Source organism: Prinia subflava, chromosome 23 (assembly GCF_021018805.1).
Source record: "Prinia subflava isolate CZ2003 ecotype Zambia chromosome 23, Cam_Psub_1.2, whole genome shotgun sequence".
Taxonomy (NCBI): Eukaryota; Metazoa; Chordata; class Aves; order Passeriformes; family Cisticolidae; genus Prinia; species Prinia subflava.
Window position 1 is genome coordinate 6,663,958 of NC_086269.1, and position 26,325 is coordinate 6,690,282.

General features: G+C 54.1%; 1 protein-coding gene across 1 annotated transcript; it reads left to right on the plus strand.

The window, feature by feature from the left end:
- ADORA1 (adenosine A1 receptor) lies at positions 1 to 25,067 on the plus strand. The gene is made up of 3 exons (XM_063418355.1): positions 1 to 333; positions 809 to 1,191; positions 24,099 to 25,067. The coding sequence occupies exons 2-3, from the start codon at positions 851 to 853 to the stop codon at positions 24,733 to 24,735; spliced, it is 978 nt and encodes a 325-aa protein (XP_063274425.1). The 5' UTR covers positions 1 to 333; positions 809 to 850; the 3' UTR covers positions 24,736 to 25,067.
- The last annotated feature ends 1,258 nt before the right edge of the window (positions 25,068 to 26,325 follow it).

The window sequence follows — 26,325 nt, forward strand, 5'->3', positions numbered from 1 at the left end:
TGCCGCCTCCGCCCGGCCCCTCGCACCCCCTCCCACGGCTCCTCCCGGTGCCGGCGAGCCCCGAATCGGGTCAGTTGCTCTTTAAAGGCTGGAAGGCGGCACCATGTGATGCTCCGGCTCCAGCGGGGAGGGGGCAGCGCCTGCGGGAGCCGAGCGGTGCCGGGCACCGGGGACCGAGCGCAGCCCCGGCGGCCGCGGCCAGCCCGGGCCCCGCCGGCTGCAGGGTCCCCCCGGCCGCCCGCAGCATGAGCCCCGCCTTGCCCTGCGGGGGGACAGCGCTGGCTCTCTGGGGCTGAGGGCACCCCAAAACAAGCCCTAGGTTTGCAGGACAAGGTGAGAGGGGTCGGGGCCGGGAGCGGGCGGGCGGCAGCTGCTGGGGCTCAGGCGGCTGCTGGAAGCAGCGCAGAGCAGGGAGGGGATCCAGCGAGGGGACAGCGGGGGACCCGCTGCAGCTCCGTCGGCCCCGAAGGGCTCCGACAGAGTGCCCCGGGGCGGCTCGAGGGGCGGGGGGCTCCGCCGCTCTCCCAGCACTGGCCGGCTGCTCCCGCTCCCTCCTCAGCGCCGGGAGCAGTCGCGCTGCGGGCTGGAGGTGGGTGCGGGCTGGAGAAGGGTGCGGGATGAGCTCAGGGGAGTTCGGTGGGGAGGGGGAGGGGGGGCGTGGGGAGGAGGGCGGGGGCCTGGAGTACCGGAGCTCCGGGGGACGGCACAGACGAGAGAAGGGTTTTTCCCACCCCTTCGCACAGGCTCCGTCCCGCTCGCAGCTCAGTCAGCGATGCCATTCTCTCACCGCCTCCCTGTGCCTTTGCAGGTGACCGAGGAACCCCACAGGAGCGGGGCGGACTGGAGCATCATGGCACATCCCATCTCAGCCTTCCAGGCTGCCTACATCTCCATCGAAGTGCTCATCGCTTTGGTGTCCGTGCCGGGCAATATCCTGGTCATCTGGGCTGTGAAGATGAACCAGGCACTGCGGGATGCCACCTTCTGCTTCATCGTCTCGCTGGCGGTGGCTGACGTGGCCGTGGGGGCTCTGGTCATCCCCCTGGCCATCATCATCAACATCGGACCCCAGACGGAGTTTTACACCTGCCTCATGGTGGCCTGTCCCGTCCTCATCCTCACAGAGAGCTCCATCCTGGCGCTTCTGGCCATCGCTGTGGATCGGTACCTGCGGGTGAAGATCCCTGTCAGGTAGGAAAAGGCATTGGAATCAGTTCTGCTGAGGAACCAGGAACTCCTGGTTCTCTCTGCTGAGGAACTCCTTAAAAGGGAGTGAGGAAACCCCAAATTCTTGGAAAAGCACTGGGAGAAAGCACTTTCCTTCACGCTGCTATCCCAGACACATCTGGTTGCAGCAGCAACTGGAGCAGGCTGGGCAGGAGGGTGTGTGGGGGGTGTCCTGGAGCCTCCAGCAGCTTCTTTTAGGGGCTCAGGGGGTGCTGGGTGTGCAGGCAGAGATCACATTGTGGCAGCTAGCTGGCAGTGAGGGACAGTCCCTCACGGGATCCCCATGGCCAGGACAAAGTGTGTCCCCACACATGGGAGAGCCCAAGCTGAGTGCTCCAGGAGGAAAGGGGACGACAGGTTTGGCTTTCAGCCCAGCTTTTCCCTTGCCGTGGGGAGCATGGGGGTGGCTTGCTGTAGGACACAGCTTTGGGAGTTTGAGGAACCAGAGGTGACAGCCTGGCACGTTTCATGGGGCAACCTCCCCCAGGGGAGACCCCTGCTGTGGGGTGCCCTGTAAATAACTCCTTTCCCCATTTTCGCTCTTCTGTATATGTTGCCATTCCAAGCCCAGAGCAAGTGCCTTGGGGCACAAAGGAGAGAGACACTTTATTTGAGCACTTTGCTCGAACTCTGTAGCTTCTGGAGGACATATTTAACCCTTTATGCCCCACTCCCTCCCCACAGGGGCTGTGCTGGGGTGGAGAGGCATTTCTGGGGTGCCATGGTGGGACTGGGGGCTGTGAGCGGGCCTAGAAGGGGATGTGACACCCGGGCTCAGTGCCCTCGAGCAGAGCCACACTCAGCTCCTCCCTGTGAGTCCCCTTCGCTCTGTGGGGACACCTTTGCCAGGCCCGTGGGCCCCGCAAGGCTCCGGATCTGGGAGCATTGCTGGAAAGCAGCCCAGCCCATCTGAGCACTTGTTATGCCACTGACCCCTCTGGAGGTCAGGCAGTTCGCTAAAGGGGTCCCCAACCCTTCATCAGCACAAACACCCCAGAAAGGCACCAACCCCCTTGTGTTGGTGCTGCCCAGACCCCAGCAGGTGTGGGACCCTTCCTGGGGCAGGAATTGCCTTCCCATAGAGGGAGACAGTGACAGGAGGCACTGGTGTTGGGATCACCTGACTGCTCTAGAGTGCTTGGTGTTCCCACATCCATGGGATCAGGCCAGAGATTTTGGGATTTACCTGCAGCCACCACCAGCAGAGGCTGCTTGGAGAAGGAGTGTAAGACAGAGGAGGGGGCGCAGGATAAATCCACAATCCCAGCCCACCCCCTCCCTGCCACAGATGATTTCACAGACTGTTCCCGACTTCCTCCCTAGGTGCGATTTTCCCAGTCACTGTCTCCCAGCCTGCCGGTGTCACCAGAGTGATTCCCACCCTGTCACTGCTTTTGGAGCTTTTTGGGGCTTCCCGCATCCCCTGCATGCAGGAAAGGCTCCAGTGTGGGAGTTCTGCAGCTCCACAGGAGCAGCACAGCCTGGCAGGCATTTTCCTAACAAACCAGTCCATTTTTAACTCCTTGTCTGCCTCTGAGCATCAAATGGGTCTTTCAAATGAGATTCCTGCCCTGGCCCCAGGAGCTTTCCTGGCAGCAATATCAATATTATTATTAATATTATGCTGTACACAGTTTGAGTGAGTTTTTCTCATGCAATTTCCACCCTGAATTTTGTGGTCCCATTGTGTGCCCAAGCACTCACCAGCAGGAGATTTTCCTGTCTTTTCAGAGCCTATTTTAATATTGAAAAGCATTCTAACCTCATCAACTTAATGGTTGCACTCAAGCATCTCTGAGACCTTTCCCAACCTTAAAGATCCTACAACTTCATGAATTTCTGGCAGTTGGTACATGTGGTGATTTTAGGGGATGTAGTGTCCTGTATATAGCATACAGGACAGGAAACACCACTAAGGAATATTCCCTGGATCTGAAATGCCTCAAGTTTCTCCCAGCCTGTTGCAGGATGCTAAAGCTGAATGACAGTGGCAGCATTTTTGCAGTGCTCACGGCTCTTGTGGTGTCACTCCTGACTGTGACACCAAACCCAGCAATGGCAAAGTGGGTGCTGAGAGCCTGGAGTACCTGGCAGGACTCGGGGCCCTGGGGGAATACGTGTGGTCACCATGCCTGGAAGAGCTCTGGGAGAGCTCCAGGAATCCCCAGAGGGCCGCAGGCAGTGATGGCAGCCAAACCTGAGCAGAGATTTGCAGGCAGGTGGGGAGGGAAGTGGGGAATATCTGTGTCAGGCTCATCCCTAGGACAGCCAGGACACTGAGCAGGGACATCACCTCTGGCACAGGCACGGCCAGTGTGCTCACTGCAGCCCATTCCTGTGCCAACGGGATTCCTCAGACAAGCCTGGCACGGAGTATGACCCACATGAGGCTGAGAGGGTCTTGTGGGGATCCCCCACATTCCAGCCCTGCACACCATCCGCAGGCAGCCCTGGTGCTGCCGAGGCTCAGTGAGAGGGAAATGCATTTCATAGGATCACAGAATCCCTGAAAGGTTTGTGTGCAAAGGGACCTCACCCTGCTGTGGGCAGGGACACCTTCCACTAGCCCAGGTTGCTCCAAGCCCCTTCCAGCCTGGCCTCAGACTCTTTCAAGGATGGGGCAGCCACAGCTTCTCTGGGCAGTCTGTGCCTTCGTCCCAGGAAGGAATGGCAGAGAATGGGGAACACGGTGCATGGCAGCCTGGCTTCAGCTCCAGGCTCTCCATGGACACCCTGGCCCTTGGGCTGTGAGTTTGGGGGAAGGCTGCAGCAGCAGAGGCTACTTGGAGGAGTGTAAGACAGAGGAGGGTCTGATCTCCCTTCCAGGAAACATATGGACCCAACTGCTGGAGACCTGAGCCCTGGGGGGACACTGGGAACTTGGTGGCCCCAGGGGTGGGTTTCTCCTGGAAAAAATGGTGCCCTAAGACATTTGGGGTGTCTCTACATGGCAGTGGGAGATGCCAAAGCAGCATCCAATGCTCCATCACTCCGGTGGTCCCTTCCTATGGACACAGAAGCACAGAGGGAGGTGGAACAGTCCTGCAAGGTGGAGGCAGATTTTATCAGATGGAGAGGGGTCTTGTTTGGATTTGAGTTGGCACCTCCTGTTCTTCCTTCTCTACCCAGCACACACCCAGCATGGTCAAGGGACTGGGATGTCCCACCAACCCTCTCCCTTTGCTCCAACCCCTTGGTGTGGTCCCTCTTGGTTGCTGGGGCCTGAGTGATACTGCTTTCCCCCGAGGGACCTTTCCTTGACTTTGGAGGGATGCAGGAGCATTCCTTGGGCTGAGCAGGCTAGAGCAGAGGGTCACCCACTTCCCAGCCCCCACAGGAACAGCTGGAAACCACCTAAAATAGATTTGCTGGTGGAAAACGCCCCCTCCCCTCTCACATCCTTCCTCCCTGCCTGGCAGTCAGGCAGGACCCCCAGCCTGTGATCCCCCCTATCCGGGCACAGCAGGGCCCCCAGCCCAACCCAAACTTCCCTCTCACAGCCGTGCTTGGGGAAGATGAAACGAGTTCAAAGGGAGGGGAAGCAGCCAGCTGGGGGTGTCCGGCAGGAACCGGCCCCTCAGCATCCCGGTGGAGGCAGGATGCTGGAGGAGATGGTGCTGGAGGGATGCTTCAGGGGGGATGGTGCCAGAGGGATGTTTGGGGAGGGTGGTGTTGAAGGGATGTTTGGTGGGATGCAGCTTGTTCAGCACCAGCCTCTTCTGCCTCAGGGGCCCTGTCTCTGCTCTGAGACATGCGTTGGGCCTTTTGGGAAGGGCCACAGCAAAAGGAGATGCTGTCCTTGGGATGTGCCAAACCTCCTCTTCGCTGGGGATGCTGAATGCATGGATGCAGCCCAAGCGTATCTTGGAATGTCCCTGGGGGTCCTCACCTTGTGACCTCACCTCAAACACTTTGAAATATTCCAGGAAGGGAGAACCTGCAGGAATCTGATGTTTGCAGGAGCCCTTGTGTTGCAGTCTCTCTGTCCACAGCCAGAACCTACACCCTCTGTGCCTAAGCCTCAGCACTGGGGTATCCTCCCAGCCCTGCCCTTCCCACCCTGCAGCATCCCAAGGAGCATCCCGCCAGGGAGAGCTGCCTTTGGTGCTGCTCAAGGTTTGGAATGTGCACCCATGAGGCTGCAGAGCCATGGAAGTTAGATCAGAATGGTTGGAACTCTCTAGGAAATGGGGACAGGAGGCTGGAGCAGGGAAAGACCCCAGGATAAATGCAGTGTTAGGGGGTGGCTCTGTGGACAGCGCTGGCATTGTCTGGTGGTTCAGGAGTGCCCTGTCTGGAATGAGATAAAAGAGCTCAGGGATAGCAGGAACATCCCTCAGCCCTGCAGTGCCTGCAAGGCACAAAGTGAGGGGGATGTGCAGGGGACCTGTGAGCTCCTGGATGGACATGGAGGGGGATGGGGGAAGCTTCCCGCCTCGACTCCCTGTTTTCCAGCCTCCTGGCTGAGGTCAGGCTCTTCCTGGGATTGTAGTGCTCTTTCCCCTTCTCTCCAGTCCTGCCAAGGGCCACAGGCATGGGGCCAGCTAGGGCTGGGTCATGGGAAGCCTGGGAAGTCCTGTTGCCTTCACCCAGCTGGGAGGTGGAGCAGCAGATATCTTAGGTGGCTTTTCCCCATTCAAGGTGTCCCAGGGAAGCTGTGGCTGCACCATCCTTGGAAGTGTCCAAGGCCAGGTTGGATGGGGCTTAGAGCAACCTGGAATAGTGACAAGTGTCTCTGACTGTGGGAACCCTAAAAATCCCCCCAGGGAAACTTCCAGGCTTTGCCCTGGAAGAATGTACCACAGTTTCCTTGCCTAGGCTGAGAGAAGACTTCCCACATGGTGCCCTGCAGAACTACTGCCAATCCAGCTTAGGTTGCTGCCCCACTGGCCACTTAACCCTGCCCACCCCAATTGTTCATCCTTCATCCCCCCATGGGTTTGCTGCCCCTTGCCCTGCCTTTGTACCGCCCCTGTGCCCTCAGACCATCAGATCCTGACTCCATCCTTAACCCCTGTGCAGGGCCCATGGTCTTGTCTTCTGTCCCTGATCCCTTGGGCACGCTGAAATAAACCTCGTTTTTCACATACATGATCCAGGAGGCCCTTCCTGTCTTTCCTCCTCTGAGGCACGTGTGTGTGCATGGACTGGAAATGGCTGTTCCTGTGGCTGCTCTGAGCAGCCTCTGAAGGACACGCTTCGAGAAGGGAGCAGCATTTCTCCTTCCTGCCTCACTGCTACACCTGCCCATGAATGGAATGAGATGAGCTTTAAGGTCTCTTCCAACCAAACCATTCCATGATTCCTCCACCAAGAGCTCATGGACGGTCTTGGCAGGAGAGCGATGGGCACCCACTGCTGTGGGATGAGGAGGACGAGGACACTGGGATGGTTAGGCCCGAATCCCCAGCTCCCAAAATATCTAAGGGCCCATGGGACATCTTTCCAGCACTCCCAACACTTAGTGCCAGGAAACCTTCCTGTCTAACCAGACCAGTGAACAAGCCAAACCACAGCTCTTCCAAGGCCTGTTTTACATTCGGAGAAATTTCAAAAGCATCCAGGTGACTCAGAGCTCTCACCTAGGAGCTCATCTATTTTCTTTCAATCTCCATTAGTCAGTGACAAGATGCCATCCATCCATATAGGTCCCATCCCTGAGAAAACACATTTCATTTCCAAGGAGAGCACTCCCATTTTCCCTAACCTGGAGGAATTTTGGGGACTGGTAGGTCTTTGCAGCCACCTCTTTTGTTTCTTCCTTCGCTGCCCTCCTCCAGGTATATTTTTAGCAAGTGAGAGTGATCTGTGGAGACCTTCATTCCAAGGAACAGGCAGCTCTGAACCAAGGATAGAGATTAAAAAGCAGGAACTACAGTCCAGGGAGGTTTCTGCAGACCTGAGGCTGTTTCCAAGCCACAGTTTCCAGCACACTGCAGCAGCTCAGCATGTGAGTGCTACATCAGAGCCAGCATTTCCCACTGAGCTCTGCTCCAACCAGAGCCGGCTGCATGGATGAGCTGTGCCAATGCAGCACCAGGAGCTCAATTCCAGTATCACAAAAATCCCAGAGCCCTGGGATTGAGATAGGCAGGGATTTACCAGCAGGTTTTGTTGGTCTGAGATCCTGGTAAAGACCTGTAAATACACAGGTGCGCTGGTTTTCAGCCCTACTCTCTGATCCACAGAATAATTTTCAGCCATGAGTAGGCTAAGTCAGGGATCAAAGCCATGAGGGCTCTTCCCTCGGCGAGGGGATGCCTGGATTAGGCTCGCTGGGAGCTCACACAGCTGCTGCAGCGGCGCCACGAGATCTTCACCGGCTGACACAAAATCAGGTCACTCCTAAAAGCTCCAGATGCTGCTGCAAGGAGACAAGTAGGGCTGTCAGCAACATTCCTAGGAAAAATGCTGGGGCTTGGGGGTGCCAGCTTGGGATGCAGTGAGGGGCTGAGTGTGGGATTCTCCATCCCCAGCTGAGTGGAGGGAAGGGGAGGAGAGCCCTGAATCCTGTGTGGGGATGCTCCAGATTTGCTGATATTCAGAGTTACTCCCAAATTCTCTGAATTAAAAGGGCAAGAGGAGATGAATGGCTTCAAGACACCCTGTATGGGCTTCATGAGCAGGACCCTGCCCCCTCCTGGTCCTTGCATGTCCCAGTAGGGTGAGGCGTGGTCCCCGTGCCATGTAATCGCTCTGACCCTGACAGCGGTGTCACATCTGTCCCTTAGCAGAGCTCACATCTGCCAGGGCTGTGCTGCAGGGCCATGAATGAACACCTACTCATTCCTGGAGCTGCACCCCAAACCTCTGCTCTGGGAATGTTTTCATTGGGCATTTTACCTATTTCTGTTGATTTTCAGGGTAAAGGACCGACCCTTGTCAATGTCTCAGCAGTAAACTTGAGGACATGTTCCCATCAAGGGCACATCTGCAGATGGGGAAACTGAGGCACTGAGCTGCACCATGGCTGGCTCAGGGTGATCCCACGGGTAAGGGATGGAGGCTGGAAACAGGGAAGGTGTGGAAACTGAGAGTTGCTGGGACAACATAGCCTCTGTTCCTGCACTGGAGTCCTGCCATGACTGTGCCCAGGGCTCTGGAGCCAGGCTCCTCCAGGATCCAGTCGCAGCCCTGATGATCCCTGCAGGAGTAATTCCATGAAATTAACTGTTCACAGCCCAGGGTGCCTCACAGCATGGGTTTGTAGCCATTTGTGGTATTAAAACAGACTGAATGTGTCTTAAACGGGACAGGTTGGCCCAACTGGGGGACAGGACAAGGAGCAATGGGTTCAAACTGAAAAACAGAAAATTAGGTTCAATACTGGGAAGGAATTGTTCCCTGTCAGGGTGGTGAGGCCCTGGCACAGGTTGCCCAGAGAAGCTGTGCCTGCCCCATCCCTGGAAGTGTCCAAGGCCAGGCTGGATGGAGTTTGGAGCACCCTGGGATGGTGGGAGGTGTCCCTGCCCACGGCAGGGGATGGAATGGGATGAGCTTTAAGGTCTCTTCCCAACCAAACCATTCTGGGATTCAGTGGTTCCCCACGAACTCATCCTGCAGTGAGCAGACACCAAACCAGGTGGGGATGTGTGGATGGAACCAAGAAAGGCTCTGCCACCTCCACAGCCATGGTTCAGGTGTGGTACCATCAATCCAAGAGGGTCTACCATGCCAAGCAGGTGGGACACAGCCAGCCTGTGTTCCCTCATCCCATGGCAGCATAGAGGGTCCATGAGGTCCCCATTGAGCAGAAACTGAGCAGCATCCACAGCCAGGACCACCCAGGCATGGTGGGACAGACAGCAGGTCCCTCACTGGAGCTGAGAGATGCTCCTGTGTCTGGGGTACACACCTGTGGATGAGCTGCAGGGCCCCAGAACTGCCTGGGAACACCCAGACACACTGTTACACTTCCAGGACTTGGTTTTCCCATTCCTGGAGTGACAAGACTGTGTCCCAAGGGCACTGGGTTGGTGGAGGTAGTGCTGATGCGCCTCTGAGCTGGGTGTCCAAGGGCCCTGTGCAGCTGCTGGCACAGAGACAAGGGAAACACACCAGGAAAGAGGCTCTGCCAAAGCAAAAGCTGCTGATTCCGTTGTCCCAGCCCCCGCCAGCCCAGCCTGGCCCTGCAGGCTGGGTGTTGGGATGAGTCAGGCCCAGCTCACCATGGTCTGTGCTGAGATGGCTCAGGGCATGCAGGAGCCTTTTGATGGGGTCCCAAGTCTTCTCCCACCCCCGAGATGTGGGAATGTGATTCTGTGCAGGGGAGGTGCCATTATCACCTGACATTTACTGAGACAGTCTTGCCTCTGGTCTCACCTTCCCTCCACATCAGCCAGAGCAGGTGATAGAGCAGGAATAAGTGACTCACAGGGGGTGCGGAGGAGCTCAGATGCTCTCTTGGCATGGAGCCTTTCCTAGTGACTGGCTCTGGGGTCTGGGCTGGTCTCTGTGTCCTTGCCCAGCCTTTGGCACAGGCATGTGGCCTCTGTCTTGCTCTTGCTGGACACGTGCCACGTGGCCACCAACAGCCAAACCACTCTCAGCTCCTCTTACATCCCCAGATCAATCACACCAAGGTTCTTTAGCCCATTTGTGGTGTCAGAATAAGCTTGACTGTGTCGTAGAAGGGCCAGACTGGCTCTGTTGACCAGGAAGGGAATTTTGGCCATGAGCTCAGGTGGGAGACAGCTGGGGGAAAGCCCACCAGCCTCCACTTCCAAACTCGGATCTGGAGGGACCCCTGTGAGGCCAGACCCAATGATATCTCCTGGGACACCTCAGAGTAGCTTGTACCAAACACCAGGGACTGTTAGCTGTGGGGTCTGCTCTGAGGGGACCTGTCTGGGTGGCCTGGGGCGTGCAGGTCCATGGGTCTCCAAGGCAGAACAGACAGGGCTGGACAAACGATCAGGGATGGGGACAATGGAGCTCCTGTATCCAAATGTTTGTGCTTGAAATCAGCCTGACAGTGGGGAATGGCTCATTCAAGGGGCCACAGTGGAGCAATGGCAGGTCTGTGTCCTGGGGTGGAGGCAAGAGGGAGAGAAAGGTCATAGCAACACAAAGAAGGATGGGGAAAAAAAGAGGAAAATGTGTGGGAGGCACCACAGTGAAAGAACCTGGGAGATGAGTTTCATTGTGACACACAGCAGACTAATTTCAGACTGGAAAGGAACTGATGGGCTGGAAGAAAACCTCTGTCTGGAAGGACAGAGAAAAGCCCTGAAGGATCTTGCCCACAGGGGTGTGAGGGAAGCACAGACACAGCTCAGGGAGGGTTGTGGTCTCTGCAGACAGCAGGACATGGAGCATGGAGGGGACCACAGGAGCGAGAGGCTCCTGGGAGGGATGGGGACAGCTCAAGAGGTTCATCCCCGTGGGGACAACAGCACTGTCTCAGCCTGTGGAAATGACAACCAGCACAGCTGTGCTGATATGAACAGCATTAGATTATCCTGGAGAAAAATGAATGATTTTTCACAGTGATCCTGCCAAAGCAGGAGGGATGGACACAGCGGCCGAGAGCTGGCAGAGGGTTGGGAGGAGTGTCCCGAGGGGCTGGTCCTTTTGGAACACCTCTTCACCTAAGGTGACCTGAACTTTCAAGGCCATGGAATGGGAAAGGTGCTGTCCCAGAGGCTGCCTGGGCTCTGGCAGGGAGTTCCTGCTGTGGAAGTGCAGCTGCCCAGCTGCTAGGGCCAGCTCTTGCACGGGGTGCCCAGTGGCAAGAAAGAACAATTGATGCTCTCTAAGGCAGCCACAAAAAGCCCCCAGAGCCAGCGGGTTGGCAGAATATTGCAGAATAGCAATGAGCTGAGCACCCTGGCCATCCCCATGGCACCTCTGGCCCTGCGTGGAGATGCCCTTCGCAAGGGTGGCTGGACAGGCAGGGCAGGGGGAAGGGGAGACATCACTGGTGATGCCATCAGCGAGAGAGGATGAAATAACCCTGAAAGACTGAGATCCTCCTCCTTTCAAAGTCCCTGTGGGCTGAGGGCTGGTTAGCAGTGGGGGGCAAATAGGGGAGGAAGGGCCATGTTTGGTGATGTAGGGAAGAGCAGAGCAGGACCAGGCACTGGAAAGATTTGGGACATCTGGGTTTTCCCTTCTCTGCACTGTGGGACCCAACACCTCCCCCTTGCACCCTCACCCTCCCTCTCACTGAATTTCCCATTGTTAACCCATCCCTTCCTTGCACTGAGCAGGCAACTGTGACCAGCAGCTGTCACAGTCTTGGGTGGTTTGGTTGGGTTTTTGTCAGGTACCAAAGTCTCTGATTACAAAAAGGAGCTGGAGGAGGACAAGAGATTTCTTCTCCAGCCTCTTTCCTGTGCTGTACCTGGCACCGGCCATGGTGCTCTTGCACCAAGTACTAGCCTCGCCCAGCAGGACTGTGGGGACGCAGAGGTGACATCCCCCTGTCCCACCCCCTACCTGTGGTGGCAATATCACCTCTCCATCACTCCTCTAAGGAAGGCACAGAAGGCCAGGACCTTGCTGCCATCGCTGTTTATCTACCTTCTCCAGGCCTTTTCTCTCCCTGCAACCAGAAATGGGGATGATTTTCTTTGGCCTCCTTCAAAGAAGGGAAGTGCCAGCTCCTGGCACCAGGGATGTTTTCTCATTCAGCTTGGTCCATCTTGGCAGATCACAGCTCCCCTCTGCGACTCAGTTTCCCCATCTGTTCACAGAGGGAGTGATGCTCTCTCTGACAGCAACGAGGGACCGATGCTGATAAATGCTGTCTCAGACATCGCCAGAATTAGCACAGTCCTACGGATTACATTATTCCTCTTTCTTTTCTGCTCTGGTAACAACACTCAGTGCCTTTACCCATGGAATACACAAATGAAACGCTTATTTCTCTCAGTGCAAAGGCTCTGTTCTCCACTAAGTGGTCCTGACTGGGAGAGCCAAGGGCTCAGCCTGGGTCCAGATGGACCTGGCAAAGCCTGAGCAGAGCCAGCAAAGGCCCTGCTGGTGCAGCTCAGATGGGTCTAATTTCAGGGAGCTCATTCCCCACATTCAGCATTGCTGGGGCACAGGTTTCTTTATGGGCTCAAAGAGGTTTGTCTGCTCTGAGGGAACTCAAAGTGCTCCAGTAGCAGAAGACTGGTAATCCCAGAATCCAGGAGATGCTGCAAAGTTTCTTGGGTTGAGGATGGGGCAGTCACTGATACCCCTTTTCTCCAGGGGATCATGGAATCTAGAAGGGTTTGGATTGGAAGGGTCCTTAAAGATCATCTCATTCCACCCTCTGTGAGACCCACACATGAGAGGGTCTTGTGGGCATCCCCCACATTCCATCCCTGCTTCCCACCCACAGGCAGCCCTGGCTCTGTCAAGGCTCAGAGAGAGGGAAATGCATTTCATAGAATCCCAGAGCTCCAAACTGGTTTGGGTGGGAAGGGATCTCAAAGTTCACCCTGTTCCACCACCTGCCATGACACCTTCCACTATCCCAGGTTGCTCCAAGTCCCATCCAACCTGGTCTTGGACACTTCCAGGCATGGGCTAGGCACAGCTTCTCTGGGCAGCCTGTGCCAGGGCCTCACCACCCTGACAGGGAAGAATTCCTTCCCAAAATCCCATCTAACCCTGCCCTCTGGAAGTGGGAAGCCATTCCCCTTGTCCTGTCCCTCCATCCCTTGTCCAAAGTCCCTCTTCAGTTCCTTTGGAGCCCCTTCAGGCTCTGGAAGAGGCTCTAAGATCTTCCCAGAGCCTTCTCTTCTCCAAATGAACATTCCCATCTCTGCCAGCCTGGCTCCAGAGCAGAGGGGCTGCAGCCCTTGAAGCATCTCCATGGCCTCCATCCTGCCTGGTCTGTGTGTCCCTCATCTCCATGACCTGCACCAGCCAGGCTGCCTGGGGAGCCTCAGGCTGTGTCTGCCCATTGTTCCTTGCTGGAGAATTAAGACCAGAGTGATTCGGAACATGCACAGGCTGTAATTTAGGTCCAGCTGAGGAATTTCACGGCAATACCTGGTCTTGGGTCTCAGATCTCTCCATCATCCTGACAGAAATACCAAGCTGTGTCCTGCTAGGGAACAACCCCCTCAGTTTTCTTCCAAAGGAATAAATAATCTTTTAATCTAAATGAGAAAACAGAGTGCAAATCAACTTCAGGTTTGCTTTGCATTTGCACTTTTTATTTGTTTTCCTGGTGACAGATTCTCAGAGGTGAGGGAACATTAAATTGTGGTGTTAACTGGAGCCTTCACTTCCATTTGGCATTTCATTTGACTGACTGGGATATGGATTCACTGTTCAGACTCCTTTCAAGATAAACAACCCAATGGCTTTACACACATGTCCTCTGATCATTACTTCTTCTATTTTTATGGTGTGCAGAGGGGGTAATTACACAGGTTTTTGGGGGAACTGTGTTTGGACAGAAGTTGGAAGCCAACTGTAGCCCAAACTGCTACCTCCAAAATTATTTCCACCAGTTAAAACTACATATAACCAACTCATTAACAAAAAAAACCCTTAAATGAATGCAGCTGCTTTTGCATTTGAAATTGATCTTTTAATCAGGGGAAATATGCATTGGACAGAAGGTGCTGGACTGGTTGTTTTGGGTTACTGTGTTCTCTGAGGTTTGTAACAGTAGATCTCATCAGCACTGCTAATTCTCCTGTAGGCATTGGGTGGAGAAAACAACCTCTCTCATTTTGGGAACCTCCAGCCAATTTTTCAGTCTTGCATGTCCTAATCTTTGAACTGGGTCAAGTGCAAGAAAGGAAATGTTCCCTTTGCAGTGACAAATTGTGCTATGAGGATCCTGATCTAATAACAAGTTGCAGCCTAAGAAACTGAGGCGTTTAGTTGTTGACTGCAAAATCAGGAGTCAGGTTAGCAAGAGAGGTATAAAACCCGAGAAATTAAAAGGCAGCCAACACCCATCTCTTGTTCCAAGTGTAATTTAGGATATCTCTTTTTTTCTGATGAGTCCTCCTGCATTGGAGAGATCAAGACCCACCTCAGCCTTGCTCTGAGGCTTGCTTGGTGCCTCTTAATGGAGATTTTATCTCCAGTTTCCTGCCTCCCATTTATCTGGAGAGCAGATCTCGATATCCTGTTGAATGCAGATACAACAACAGCAGCAGCTCTCAAGACCCCCCTCATTTCCCTTCTCCTTGGGGTCCCTGATCTGCTCCTCCCTTCAAATGGCCCTTGGTGTTTTCCAGACTGCCTTGGCTGGAGGCCTCCCCTGGAGACCCAGCTGGCCTTTGCCTAGCAGTGGTGACAGGCAGGGCAGGGTGGTGGCACTGGGCACTTCCTCAGCTGGCACCTCCCTCCCAGCACAGCTGTTTTCCCTCTGCAGCTCAGAGTTTCGTGGGATGGACTCTGAGCCACAGAGGCTCTGGGAGCCCAATCATATCAGGCATTTTATATCTGCTGTCCCATTTCTGTTTCTCAGAGCCACATTTGTCACATTTGGCATTTTAAGTGGGTTTTAGAGCTACTTTCTTCATCCTTTCCCCTTCCCCCTCACTTCTAAATTTTGAGTGCTGGCTTCAGAGTCCTCGTTTCAAAGAGGTTCTTTTGCATAAAGAACCAAAATATGCAATGCATAGAAAAATCAAGTGCAATACAAGCAATAATTGAAAACCCACTGCTTTTATCCAGCCAGGCCCTGGATTTGCACTGAAGATTGGCAAAAGCTGCCTTTTATCCCTTCTCCTTTGTACTCAGGGAATACCTCACCCTCACTTAACCAATCACACAGATACCCTGCTGAACTGGGTCTGCTCCTGGCTAATTGATATGGCAAGGACAGGGCTGTTGTGTGACACCCCTGGTGATGGCCCAGCATGGCAAAGGAAGGTGACCTGAGACTCCTGGCCAAGCAGGTTGATATCCTACCACAGCACTGGATGAGAAACACTTCCAGCACTGTCATAGAATCATGGAGTGGTTTGGGTGGGAAGGGGCCTAAAAGCTCCTCCTGATCCATCCCCTGCCATGGGCAGGGACACCTTCCCTAGACCAGGGTGTTCCAAGCCCTGTCCAGCCCGGCCAGAGAGAGATGCACATGGGGTTGAGTGGCTCTGCCTGAAATTCTGCTGGAGGTGAAGCTATCCACACAGCACAGTGGGCTCATCCCTTGATGCAGTTTTATGGGAGCCACCCTCAGACTCAGACCCCTCTCCAAGGAGATGCTCACACAGAAAATTCCTATTTTTAACAACAAAACTGTTTAGACACTAAAAACGTCCAGGAAATATATTGCACAGGGTCAGCACTGGAGATGAGTCCATGGTGTTCATCACAATGCTCTGCAGCTTTCATGACCTCACCCCCATCTCCTGGGGACCAAGCTATCCTTCTCTGTGTGTCCTAATTCCCAAAGTCCTGGGTCTATAAAAGAATCTCAGCCTCTAGTTCTTTTTAGTTCTTTTTTTTTTTTTTAAGCAACACTTCTCTCACATTGCTTTGCTCAAAATGTTGCTGCCTGAAAGAAGCAGCCAAAAGACGAGACCATCACATTTTTTCAGAGATCACCAGTTCTGAGATACTGCAACTTGTTTCATGATTTTGCAGCCATTGCCAATAGCACTAAATCACTTCCCTCCTACCTACCTACCTCAGGGTCCTGGAGGAAGAAACCAGAGGTTCAGGAAAATTCAGGGGTCCTGGAGGGCCCTGACCACACATGGTAGAGCAGGGAGGGAGCCCCGGAGCTGCCTGGATGCAAAACTATGGCTCAGTGGGACTTGTGCCCCACTGCCCTGGGTCATTGGGTGCACCCTCACCATCACATGGCAGCAGGAGGGTGATACATCCACAGCAGGCACCCACTCAACACCCTTGGATGGACTCTGTGCTGCCCATGGCATCAGGGGTCTCACAGCTCTCTTTGAGGTATGAAGGGTATCTCTGGGGTTGGGGGGCAGTGCTCACTGATAGACACAAACTAAATTGACATTTCCCTCAGGCATTGGGTGGCCTGGGCATCCCAGCTCCCTGCTTAACTGCCACACACACATTTGGGATGAGGGGCAGAGCACGGGGTGAGTGGTCCTTGCTGAGAATCTGCTTATGTAGTGACAGAGTCCACATCAGGGTGCAGCCTCAGGCTGAAAACCAAGCTCAATTTGGAAACAAGATTAGTTTTCTGAGAAGAAAGGATTGATATTGGCTGTTGGGGTGAGGGATGCTGCTGGAGGATGTGAGGAAAATCCTCTCTGAGCAGAGTGGGTGACTCGCATTCCTTCACCTTCCTTGAACAACCATCTCCACACCAGGGTAGATCTTTCAGTTTGAGGTCCCTGTGCTTTCCATCCTCCCTCCCTGAGCTTCCCAGCCCTCCTGTGCTCCCCCTTCCCCTGCAGCACCTGGTCACAGTGGGAACTGTTGGGATACCCCAGGGGAGCTGTCGGGACTGGTCCGTGGTGGAGCTGCTGTGGTCACTCACTACCCACACCTCTGAGCTGAGGACAGCTGGGCAAGTGATCTGAAAGAAGCTCTGCAGTTACTGGAAGGCTGTGATTCATTGCCAGAGCCAGGGCAGTCCAGCTGCACAAACACCCAGAGGGAGGCACAGATCCAGCTCCAGCGGGACCAGAAGCAGTCCCAGGAGGGGCTGTGGGGAGCTCAGCCTGCCTGGTGGGGTGTTGTGGCTGCTGCCAGGGACTAGAGATGTGATAGGACAAGTGTCCTTGGCTCTGCAAGAAAAGAGGAATCCTGTCACTGGAAGCTGAAATATGGCAGGTTTAGCTCAGAACCAGCTGGGCATTGTCACTGGGGATATGGGGGAGCAGGGAAACCTCCTGAGGCTCTGGGTGATGCCCGCACAGGAGGTTCCAAGCTTAGGGTGGGTTGATCTCTGGGGTGTGCTATGCTTTGGGGTTTGGTCTTGCTGGGACTGGTGGCATCAGGACAGTGGCAGAGCTGTGGGGACATGGCCAGGCTCTGGGTCGATGCGGACACTGCTGGAGCTGGGGGCATCTTTTCCCATACCTGTAACCTCCATCTGGATGATGTCACTGATGGACCCTCATGTTGGTACTGCCAGTCTGGGCTGAAGATAACCTGGCATGGCCAGGCTGCCCCATGGAGACATCATTCCCACTTCCAACCATTTTAGCACATAAAAACTCTTTTCTCTCTTATTTCTTCAGCTTCTTGTGGGGATGTTTGTGTCCCTGGGGGTGCTTTTGGATGTGCCCACATCCCTCTGCAGTCCTCAAGGACTTCAGGATATCTCCAAGGTCCTGAGAGATGCTCAGGATGTCAGGGCAGGCTGAACCCACATCAAGGCTGAACCCACACCAAGATAGCAGCAGGCTGCCTGTTTGGAGCCCAGGACATCTGCAAATGCTCCAGGTCCCTCCACAACCTTTTCTGACAATGTCCAAAGCACAAAACACCCTTTTTGTATTATTCTCTCACCATTTACTGGACCAGCTCCAGCTTCTCCCACCACTTAATGAGCCCTCACCTAAGCCCTGGGGACTCCATATTTCAGTGTGTGGGGACCAGTCAATTTTGGCAGCATGAATTTGTTCTCCTCAGCCTCATAATCACACTCACCCGCATCCATTAGAGAATTACTGGCTATTAGGGGTGATTGCAAACATCCAGAGGTCTTGCCAGATGCTTTGCCCGGCTGGAGTTGTTCATGCTTTGCAGGCACTCGTTGCAGGCATTCCTACACAGAGTCACTATTTTGGGATGGTAAAACCAAACCCTGAACACAGATGGACCAGGATGGTCAGCAGTGAGATGCACACACCCACCCTCCCCCATGCTTCTGGGATCTCTCCTGGCAGCTTTGGAGATGGTTTGCATCAAAGAGCCTCCTGGTGTGGAGTCATGTTCTCATGCTTCAGTGGAGGAGACCCAAAGTGTTTTGGGAGCAGAGATCCTCAAAGAAGAGGCTTCTGATGCCCAGGTCCTCTCTGAGGAGGCAGCAGTGGCTGCAGCTCCAGGTCACTACATGTGGGCCAAGCTGCCAGGTTAGGAAGGTGCCAGCTACTCTCAGAGCTGAGCCAAGCAGGAAAGACACCATATGGTGAGAAAATCCTTCCCTGTCTCTCAGTGGTGGTCCTAGCTGTTCTTGGGTGCCCTGCAGGGCAGAGTAGCAGCCAAGAGTGCCCCACTGACAGCCATGACCTCTGGAATCATAGCTCAGAGCACACAGGACACTCACAGAGGTGTGGGTGGGAGGACCTAGCAACTGTGGGGTCCATCCATCCCTGGACTCCTTCTCAGCTTTGGACCTCCTGTGCCCTCCCCTCCTTGCCCAGGGAGCACCAGGCACCCACAGCCCCCTGGGCTATCTGAGTGCCAGCTCCAGACTGGGGCAGCTGGTGGCACTGGAAGCAGGGCAGCCCTGACCTAGGCTCAGTGCTTGCCAAAGAGGTTCCAGGTGAGGTTTGGGATGCAGCCCCACCCATGTCAGTGGTGGGTAAAAGGTGCTGGTTGCCATTGGTGCCTCTCCTGCCCTGGGAAGCCTCCAAAAGTGACACATGTAGGAAAGCCCTTGTCCTCATCCAACTGTCCCTCACCCCTAGCAGACATGGCTGGGGTACCAGGAAGAAACTTTTCTCCTCAGCTCCTTTCAAATTAAGTCCCCAAGGCAGAGCCCAAGGCCAGGATTTCGTGTCGCAACCACCTGGCCCATCCTCTTCCCCTGTGTTTCCCATTCCCTCTTGTCCCAGGGGTCTGCTGGCACTTCTCAGGTTTCTCCCACGGCTCAAATCTCTTACAGACCAACCAGCAAGAGGTGCTGGGAAAGGACACACACAGGGTCTCTTCCATGTCCCTTTGGAGAGCTGGGAAGTGGCTCTGTGCTGGGTTGCAGCCATCAGGCTGGAAATGCTGTGCTGATGGAGACTGCTGGGCTACTTTGGTGCAGAACAGGGGATCCAGCACCAACAAGCACCAGTGTCCTTGCAAGATGTGCTGTTCTGGCTTGTCTAAAAGACCACACCAGCTTTTTATGCCTTTACTTGCCACCTGGGTTTTGACAAGTAATCAGTCTAGGATTTGGGGATGAGGACAACCCCCCATTTATCCCAAGGGGGTGCTGATAGGACTAGTCTCTTCATTCCAAGCATTTGTAGGAACAAGCTGTAGTGTCCGTCTAAATACCAGCTTTGACTGATGTTGGTTGACCTCTGTCCCTCCCACGGCCACCACTCACATGGTGACACACCCATCAGTGGCCACAAACCCACATTTGCTACCATTCTGTGATTCTATGAAGAACCAACATTTCACTTCCAGGATCAGAGGTGACAAAGGCTCTACGATCAGAGTTCCTTCTGCAGCACTTCCCACTTTGTGTGAGGACCCAGGGACCCCCTCGTCCCAGCCCTGAGCTGTGGCTGACCTCACCCTTGCAGAACCCAGACACCACTTTGCATTTCTCAGGTTCTCATTTCTGAGCAGCTTTGAACACCAACAATCTGAGTTTTCCCACCCAGCAGCCTCCAAGACACTGAAAGATCTGAAGGGAAGATACAGCCAGGAGAAAGGAGCAGGAATCCAAATCCTCTGAGATCAAAGCACTTTTGTCTAGAGACTTTCCATTAGATCAGGACATTGTCTGGCTCCTTTTTCTTGCTGTGTTCATTGTGCAGATGAGCTTCATGTCAGCTTGGCCTCCTTTCCCCCTGCCACGTTGGCTCCAGCTTCTTTTCATTAGTAATGGTCTGTCTTCATTAGTGAATTAATTCCCCAGGAATTGCACTGCAATAAACTCCCCAGAGCAAAGACCAGCAAAGCCACATCTTGGCACTGGCTGGACAGCAGCAAGTGTTTTGTGGACAGAAAAACTAATCACAGACCTGCTAAAAACCTCCACATTTTATTCAAACCAGGCCTAGAATCTTTGAAGCTTTTTCAAACAAAACAAGAGATGTTTGGTGAGTGTTTGGTTTGGATTGACCTCTGGGTTGGGATCTTGGAAAGGAGCCCTCACCTCTCTCAGAGACAGACCCCAAGGCAAAGGTGAAATCCATGAAAGCAATGAATGCTCTGTTCTCCAGGTGCTTTCAGACATGCCCTAATATCTGAAATGGTTACAGAGCCTTTGCCTGCCCAGGGCTGGAAACCTCCAGAGCAGGACCAGGGCTGAGCTGGGCTCCCAGGGCTGCAGCAGAGAGGGTTGTGGAGGTCTGGACACATCAAGATATGGCAGAAGAAGTTAAATTCATTCTGAGAATGAGCACCAAAGGGAAAGGAGAAGGATGGTGTCTTCAGAGTGATGGCCAGGGGGCCATTACAAAGGTCTGGCGGGACAGGGCAAGGGGGAGTGGCTTCTCACTGCCAGAGGGCAGGGTTAGATGGGATACTGGGGAGAAATTCCTCCCTGTGAGGGTGGTGAGGCCCTGGCACAGGGTGCCCAGAGAAGCTGTGGCTGCCCCATCTCTGGATGTGTCCAAAGCCAGGTTGGACAGGGCTTGGAGCAACCTGGGATAGTGGAAGGTGTCCCTACCCATGGCAGGGGTGGAAGGAGATGGGATTTAAATCCCTTCTCTACCAAACCATTCTAGGATCCTATGATCTCCGTGAGAAAAAGGGCCTCAGTGTCTGCTCCACCCTCAGATGCCTCAGATGCCTCTTCTAGAGACAGCATCTTGCCCCAGAGTTGCTCCCTGTCTCCCTGTCAGCTCTGTGCAGCCCCTGGGGACAATTTGTCGGCCTCTGCCTCCACCCATCACCTCTTCCTATCCCCTGGGGAGCAAACAGCTCTATCTATAATTGCCATTTTGCCTCTTGACTTTATCTTCCAAACCCTCAAAGGCAATTTTGTTCCACACCACAATTCCTGCCCATCCCGTCTCATGGTGAGGCTGGATGGTCATTGGTCCTTTCTCCTAGACTTGGCACTCAGGAGGGCTGGGTCAGTGCCCATCTCTGTGGGGAAGGGATGGTGCAAAAACCACCACTCAGGGAGGGCAAGGGGAACATCTTCCAATTATAGTCAGGCTCAAACCCCCAGAGACAGAGGAAACAAACCCAAAGTGGATGAGGATTGGGGTGATGATTACCATGGATGTTTTAGTCACAGCTGTTAATAAAAATAACAGCAGTAATAAAATTGCAATGATGCTGGTAATTGCTCTGGTGATGATGAGAATAATAAGATTATTTATTAACTATGAGCCATTATCAGCATTTTCTAGTGTTTCTGCCTCCCAGACCATCTCAAACTCCAGCTCTATCATATTAATGCAAAATGAGACAAATGAGAAAAGCTTTTCTTTATGGCATAACAAAGAATATATTGGGAAGAGCAATGTCTGTCCTTGTCCCTCTGCCGACTGTCCTCCCACCATGTGGCAGAGGTTGAGAATTAGGTGAGATCTTGCATTTCCACCCTTTACAGAATCACAGAATCAATTAGGTTGGAAAAGGCCTCTGAGACCATCAATTCCAGCCTGTAACAGATACCCACCTTGTCACCCAGCCCAGAGCACTGAGTGCCACATCCAGGCATTCCTTGGACACCTCCAAGGAAAATAAAGTGTAAAAGGAATGTAAGCTGGACTTGTGGCCTTCAGAGCAGCTGAGCCCTGTGAGAGCTCCATGGTCAGATCCAGTGGATGGATGGACCTGGTGGGCTGGAGGAAGGAGGAACTTGGAGTAATTTTATAGCTTTTGGCATTCTCCATGTGGGGCTGATGGAGACAATGGACACAGGTCCCTGGGAGCACATTTCCTGCAGATGCCTCTGCCCTTGGCTAGTTGCTTGAAGGAAGAACAAGCTCCAAATATGGCTGCTTTCTATGGGTTTTTTTTTTGTTCATCCACTTTTCTGTGACCATGTCACACACACAGGCTGGAGGATGATGTCCAGGTTTGCCCTGGCTGCTTCTTCAGGTGCACCCTCAAACCTTGTGGGGCAAAGTGAAGGGAGGAGCAGGGAGAGCCGGGTCTCAGAGAACCCAAACGGTGTCAGGCCAGGCACTGCAGGGATGTGTAGAGATGGATATGGACCATGGCAGAGAGATGGACATGCAGGAAGGAGGAGTGGATAGGTGTGGTGCCCTGGTCATATCGGATATGGACCATGGAGAGATGGACCCTGTGTCTGGGTGTGGCTCAAGCCCTGGGACCACGTTTGGGGACCATGGTGACACCGCTGCTGCTCAGCAGCTTTGTCTGTTGGGCAATGGCTCCCACACAGCTCTGCAGGTCAGGGAGCACCCGGAGTGGGTGCATGTCCAGCAAAATCAGTAGAAGACCCCAGTAGGAAACCCCCAGGAGTGAGAAATGGGACACAGCTTGCAGGGGTTGCAAAGAGGGAAGAAGCTGGGGCAGGAGGACGGTGCTGCTATTTCTGCTGTCACCCCCCAGGCTGTTCAAGCTTGGGGAGGTGGCAGTGGGGTGTCAGAGATGGAGGGTACATCAGCCCTCCCCAAGGACCTGCAACCAGACATGGGGTGCAGGGCTCAGCACACACCCCCACAGGAGTCTGGGGCATCCCTCTGCCACCCCCGCCCCCTTGGACCCTCCTTGCCATTCCCTTCACTTGACCCCCAGGGCCAGCTCTCCCCCACCAGCCCTTGCCCTCCCTGTGCCCCAGTACTCCCTGCCCTCAGGTCTCCTGTCCTCTCTCCTCCTCATAAGGAATAAATCACTCTCCAAAGCCAGCCTTGGATCTCAGTGGAAACATCTGCCCACATTGTCACATCTTTCCCACAGGATCTGCATGTTATGAAGCTTTTCCCAGAGCACAGGAGGTTTGTTCAGGAAATCTGTCAGGGATCAATGGCTCTGGACCCTCTGGACTCACGGGGACTGATGTGCTCTCATCCAGCCTGTGCCACTCCAAGCTCCCACCCTGATGCCTTTCCCATGAGAGGGGTCTTGAGAAGGAAGAGTGGGTTTGGGTCCTTGACTGTATAAAAATTCCCAAAATGCTCAATTTCCAACACAGGTAAAGGCTGCAGACCTGCAGGAGGGAGCTCTGAGCAGCAGGATTGGGAATCCAGGTTTGCCAGCCACCTCCACATGGTCCCCATGGTTGGGTTAACACCAGCAGCACTGAGAGACCCAGCAAACAGTCAGGAAAACATTCTTTGTTCAATCCCCTTCGGTGGAAAGCAGTAACTCTTGGGCTGAGAATCTTTTCAGCCTCCAAAGAAAAGCTTTCTTGAGGGCCAGGGGAAAAATCAATTCAGCAGACTGCACTTCCCGCTTGGAGAGCTCTGGAGAGATGAGCCCAGCCCTAGTGGCTCCCCAGGGGCATCAGGGATGGAGCAGAGCCTAGCCAGAACACAGCTCTCCTCCTCCTCCTCCTCCTCCCGCCCCTGGCATCAGCCCATCAAGAAAGAGGGTTTTGTCAATTCGAGCACATTAGGAGAGGAACAGGCCCTGCCCAAAGCTTCCCCAGGGGTCCATTAGCACCCGCAGATCCTTCCTCCACCCCAGCACATCCCACAGGATGCTTTTGCTGGCGATTTCCTCCCCAGGCACAGGGCAATTGTCTGGGACTGTGAGCTGGCAGGGTTGGTGTGTAGTGGGAGGAGAGGGTGACCTGCTGCTCTGGGTGCAGGTGCTTGGATGGGAGCTGGGCTCCAAAGCATATGAACTCCCTCCACGACATGAGGGTTGTACGCTCAGGCACATTCCAGGTGTTAATGCCTTTCCTGGCTTGGCATCATCCCCCAGAGCTCACAGATTGTGTCTGGGATCTCTGCCATCTCAGGACACAGGCAGGGAAACTAATCTGTGAACACAATTTTCAGAGCAGGCCGTTACCCACTTCGAGGGGAGTGAAGGAGGAACATCCTCCTGTCTCAGCATGGGCACTGCCACCCCACCACTGCCACTCCACACAACCCCCAAGCAGAGAATCCCACCCCACGTCTAACTCCTTCCTGTGGCTGTTGTCTGTCCCACAGGTATAAGAGTGTGGTGACGCCGCGGCGGGCAGCCATGGCCATCGCCTGCTGTTGGATAGTCTCTTTTCTGGTGGGACTTACCCCCATGTTTGGCTGGAACAACCTCAACAAGATGCAGAGGACTCAGGAGCTGAACGGCAGCCACACAGAGTTCGTCATCACGTGCCAGTTTGAGACAGTCATCAGCATGGAGTACATGGTGTACTTCAACTTCTTTGTCTGGGTCCTGCCTCCCCTGCTGCTGATGCTACTCATCTACCTGGAGGTCTTCAACCTCATCCGCAAGCAGCTCAACAAGAAGGTGTCCTCCAGCTCCAACGACCCCCAGAAGTACTACGGGAAGGAGCTGAAGATCGCCAAGTCCTTGGCGCTGGTTCTCTTCCTGTTTGCGCTCAGCTGGCTGCCTCTGCACGTCCTCAACTGCATCACCCTGTTCTGCCCATCCTGCCAGACCCCACACATCCTCACCTACATCGCCATCTTCCTCACCCACGGCAACTCGGCCATGAACCCCATCGTCTACGCCTTCCGCATCAAGAAGTTCCGGACAGCCTTCCTGCAGATCTGGAACCAATACTTCTGCTGCAAAACCAAAAAAGATGCCACCAGCACCACTACGGCCGAGGCAGGCAACTAGGAACTGGGGGAGGGCAGAGGAGGGCCTCTGTGCCCACCCAGTCCCCACTCAGACGCTGTTGCTGCTGTCTGAGGAAGGGGAGGCAGGGACCCGAAGGATTCTGAGTTCAGCAGCCCCCTGCAGTCCCCACAGCCACCCTGGGGGGTTATTTATTCTCAAGCATTGTACTGTTTGGATATTGTAGCCTGCACTGTTCCTTTCTGGTTTAGGATTTTTTTCTCAGTTTGTTTTTGTTTTTCATTTTTTTAAGCGTTGCCAAGTATTTAAGGAGAAATTGTACAGACAAATGCAAAGTTTATCTTCATGCAAATAAAATCCAGTGATCCAAACCACCCAGGAGGTGCCCTGCCATTGATGGAGACCCTCAGCTCCATGGTGTTGGTGGTGTGGGGGGTACCTCATGCTCCAGCCCCATGTCCGTGGAGCCATGGAAGTTTTGGCTGGGACAAAGGGGTGCCCTGTGTGAGTGAAGACGCTGAGAACCAGCAGAGTCCAAGGCAGTGTGATTTCTGAAGAAATGAAGTTTGAAAGCTCTTTCTTTCCCCTCTGTAACCAGGGAGAGGTGAGCTGGGCTGAGACATGGGAAGAGATAGGGAAAGTTTTCCCATGGCATTGCCAGCACCCACAGGTGGTGAACCCCCCACCCTGCAGAGCAGAAGGTCACTCTCCCACTCTCAGCACTACCAGAGAGGTAGGCAGAGGTGGGTATTGGTGAAACCCTTATGCATAATCCCAGAGAACTCTGCAGAAACCGCTTTTGCTTCCTCGATGGCTGCCCATAGTTCCTAGCAGCACTCACTACCCCTGTAGACACCAGAGAGGAGAGTGACACACACCCAGGGAATGTGTCCTCTCCACTTGCCTTCTCTCTCCCTTTTCTCTGGATTTGAGTCATTTTCCCTCCTTTCTCCTGGCTGTTTTTTGTGAAAAGCAGTAGCAAATCTCTCCCAGGCTGTTCATCTCACACTTCCCATGTTGCTTCCCTCCCACTCTCCCTGTGCAGCCAAACTCTTTTGACCCAAACATTGTGGGTTAATGCTGTCACCTCCACAGCCCAGGGAGCAGAGGGAAACCTGGACCCCTCTGAGAGCAAGTGGGGGATAGCTACAGGCCACCATGTGGGTGCTGACGCTGCCACAGGGCACTTTGCCACCCCTGAATTTCAGCTGTGGGTAGATTTGAGGAGGGCATGGCTGGAGATGGATCATCCCTCATCCAGCTCTGGTCCCTCTGGATGCTGGAAGTGCCAATCCCTGCTCTGCAACAAGATGTCCTCCAGGACTGAAGCAGTGGTGGGAAAAGTTAATTTGAGTTGATTTGGATTCTTTTCTTATCAGCATCCCTTGTTCACCAGGCTCCCACTGGAAACACAGGTCCTGTGACCCTGCCTCTGCCCCAGCAGGGTCGTGCTCCTCAGAGGGGACGTCAGCAATGGGCAGAGGGACTGCAGCAAGTTCCCACAGAGACTAGAGGTGCAGACAGGAAAAGGACCTTTGATGGGTGAGTTTTGTGGGTGATTTTTAGCAATGTTGGGAGTGTGCAGCACAGGCATTGGGGCAGCCAGGAGTCTCTTCTCCCACTGCTACAGCC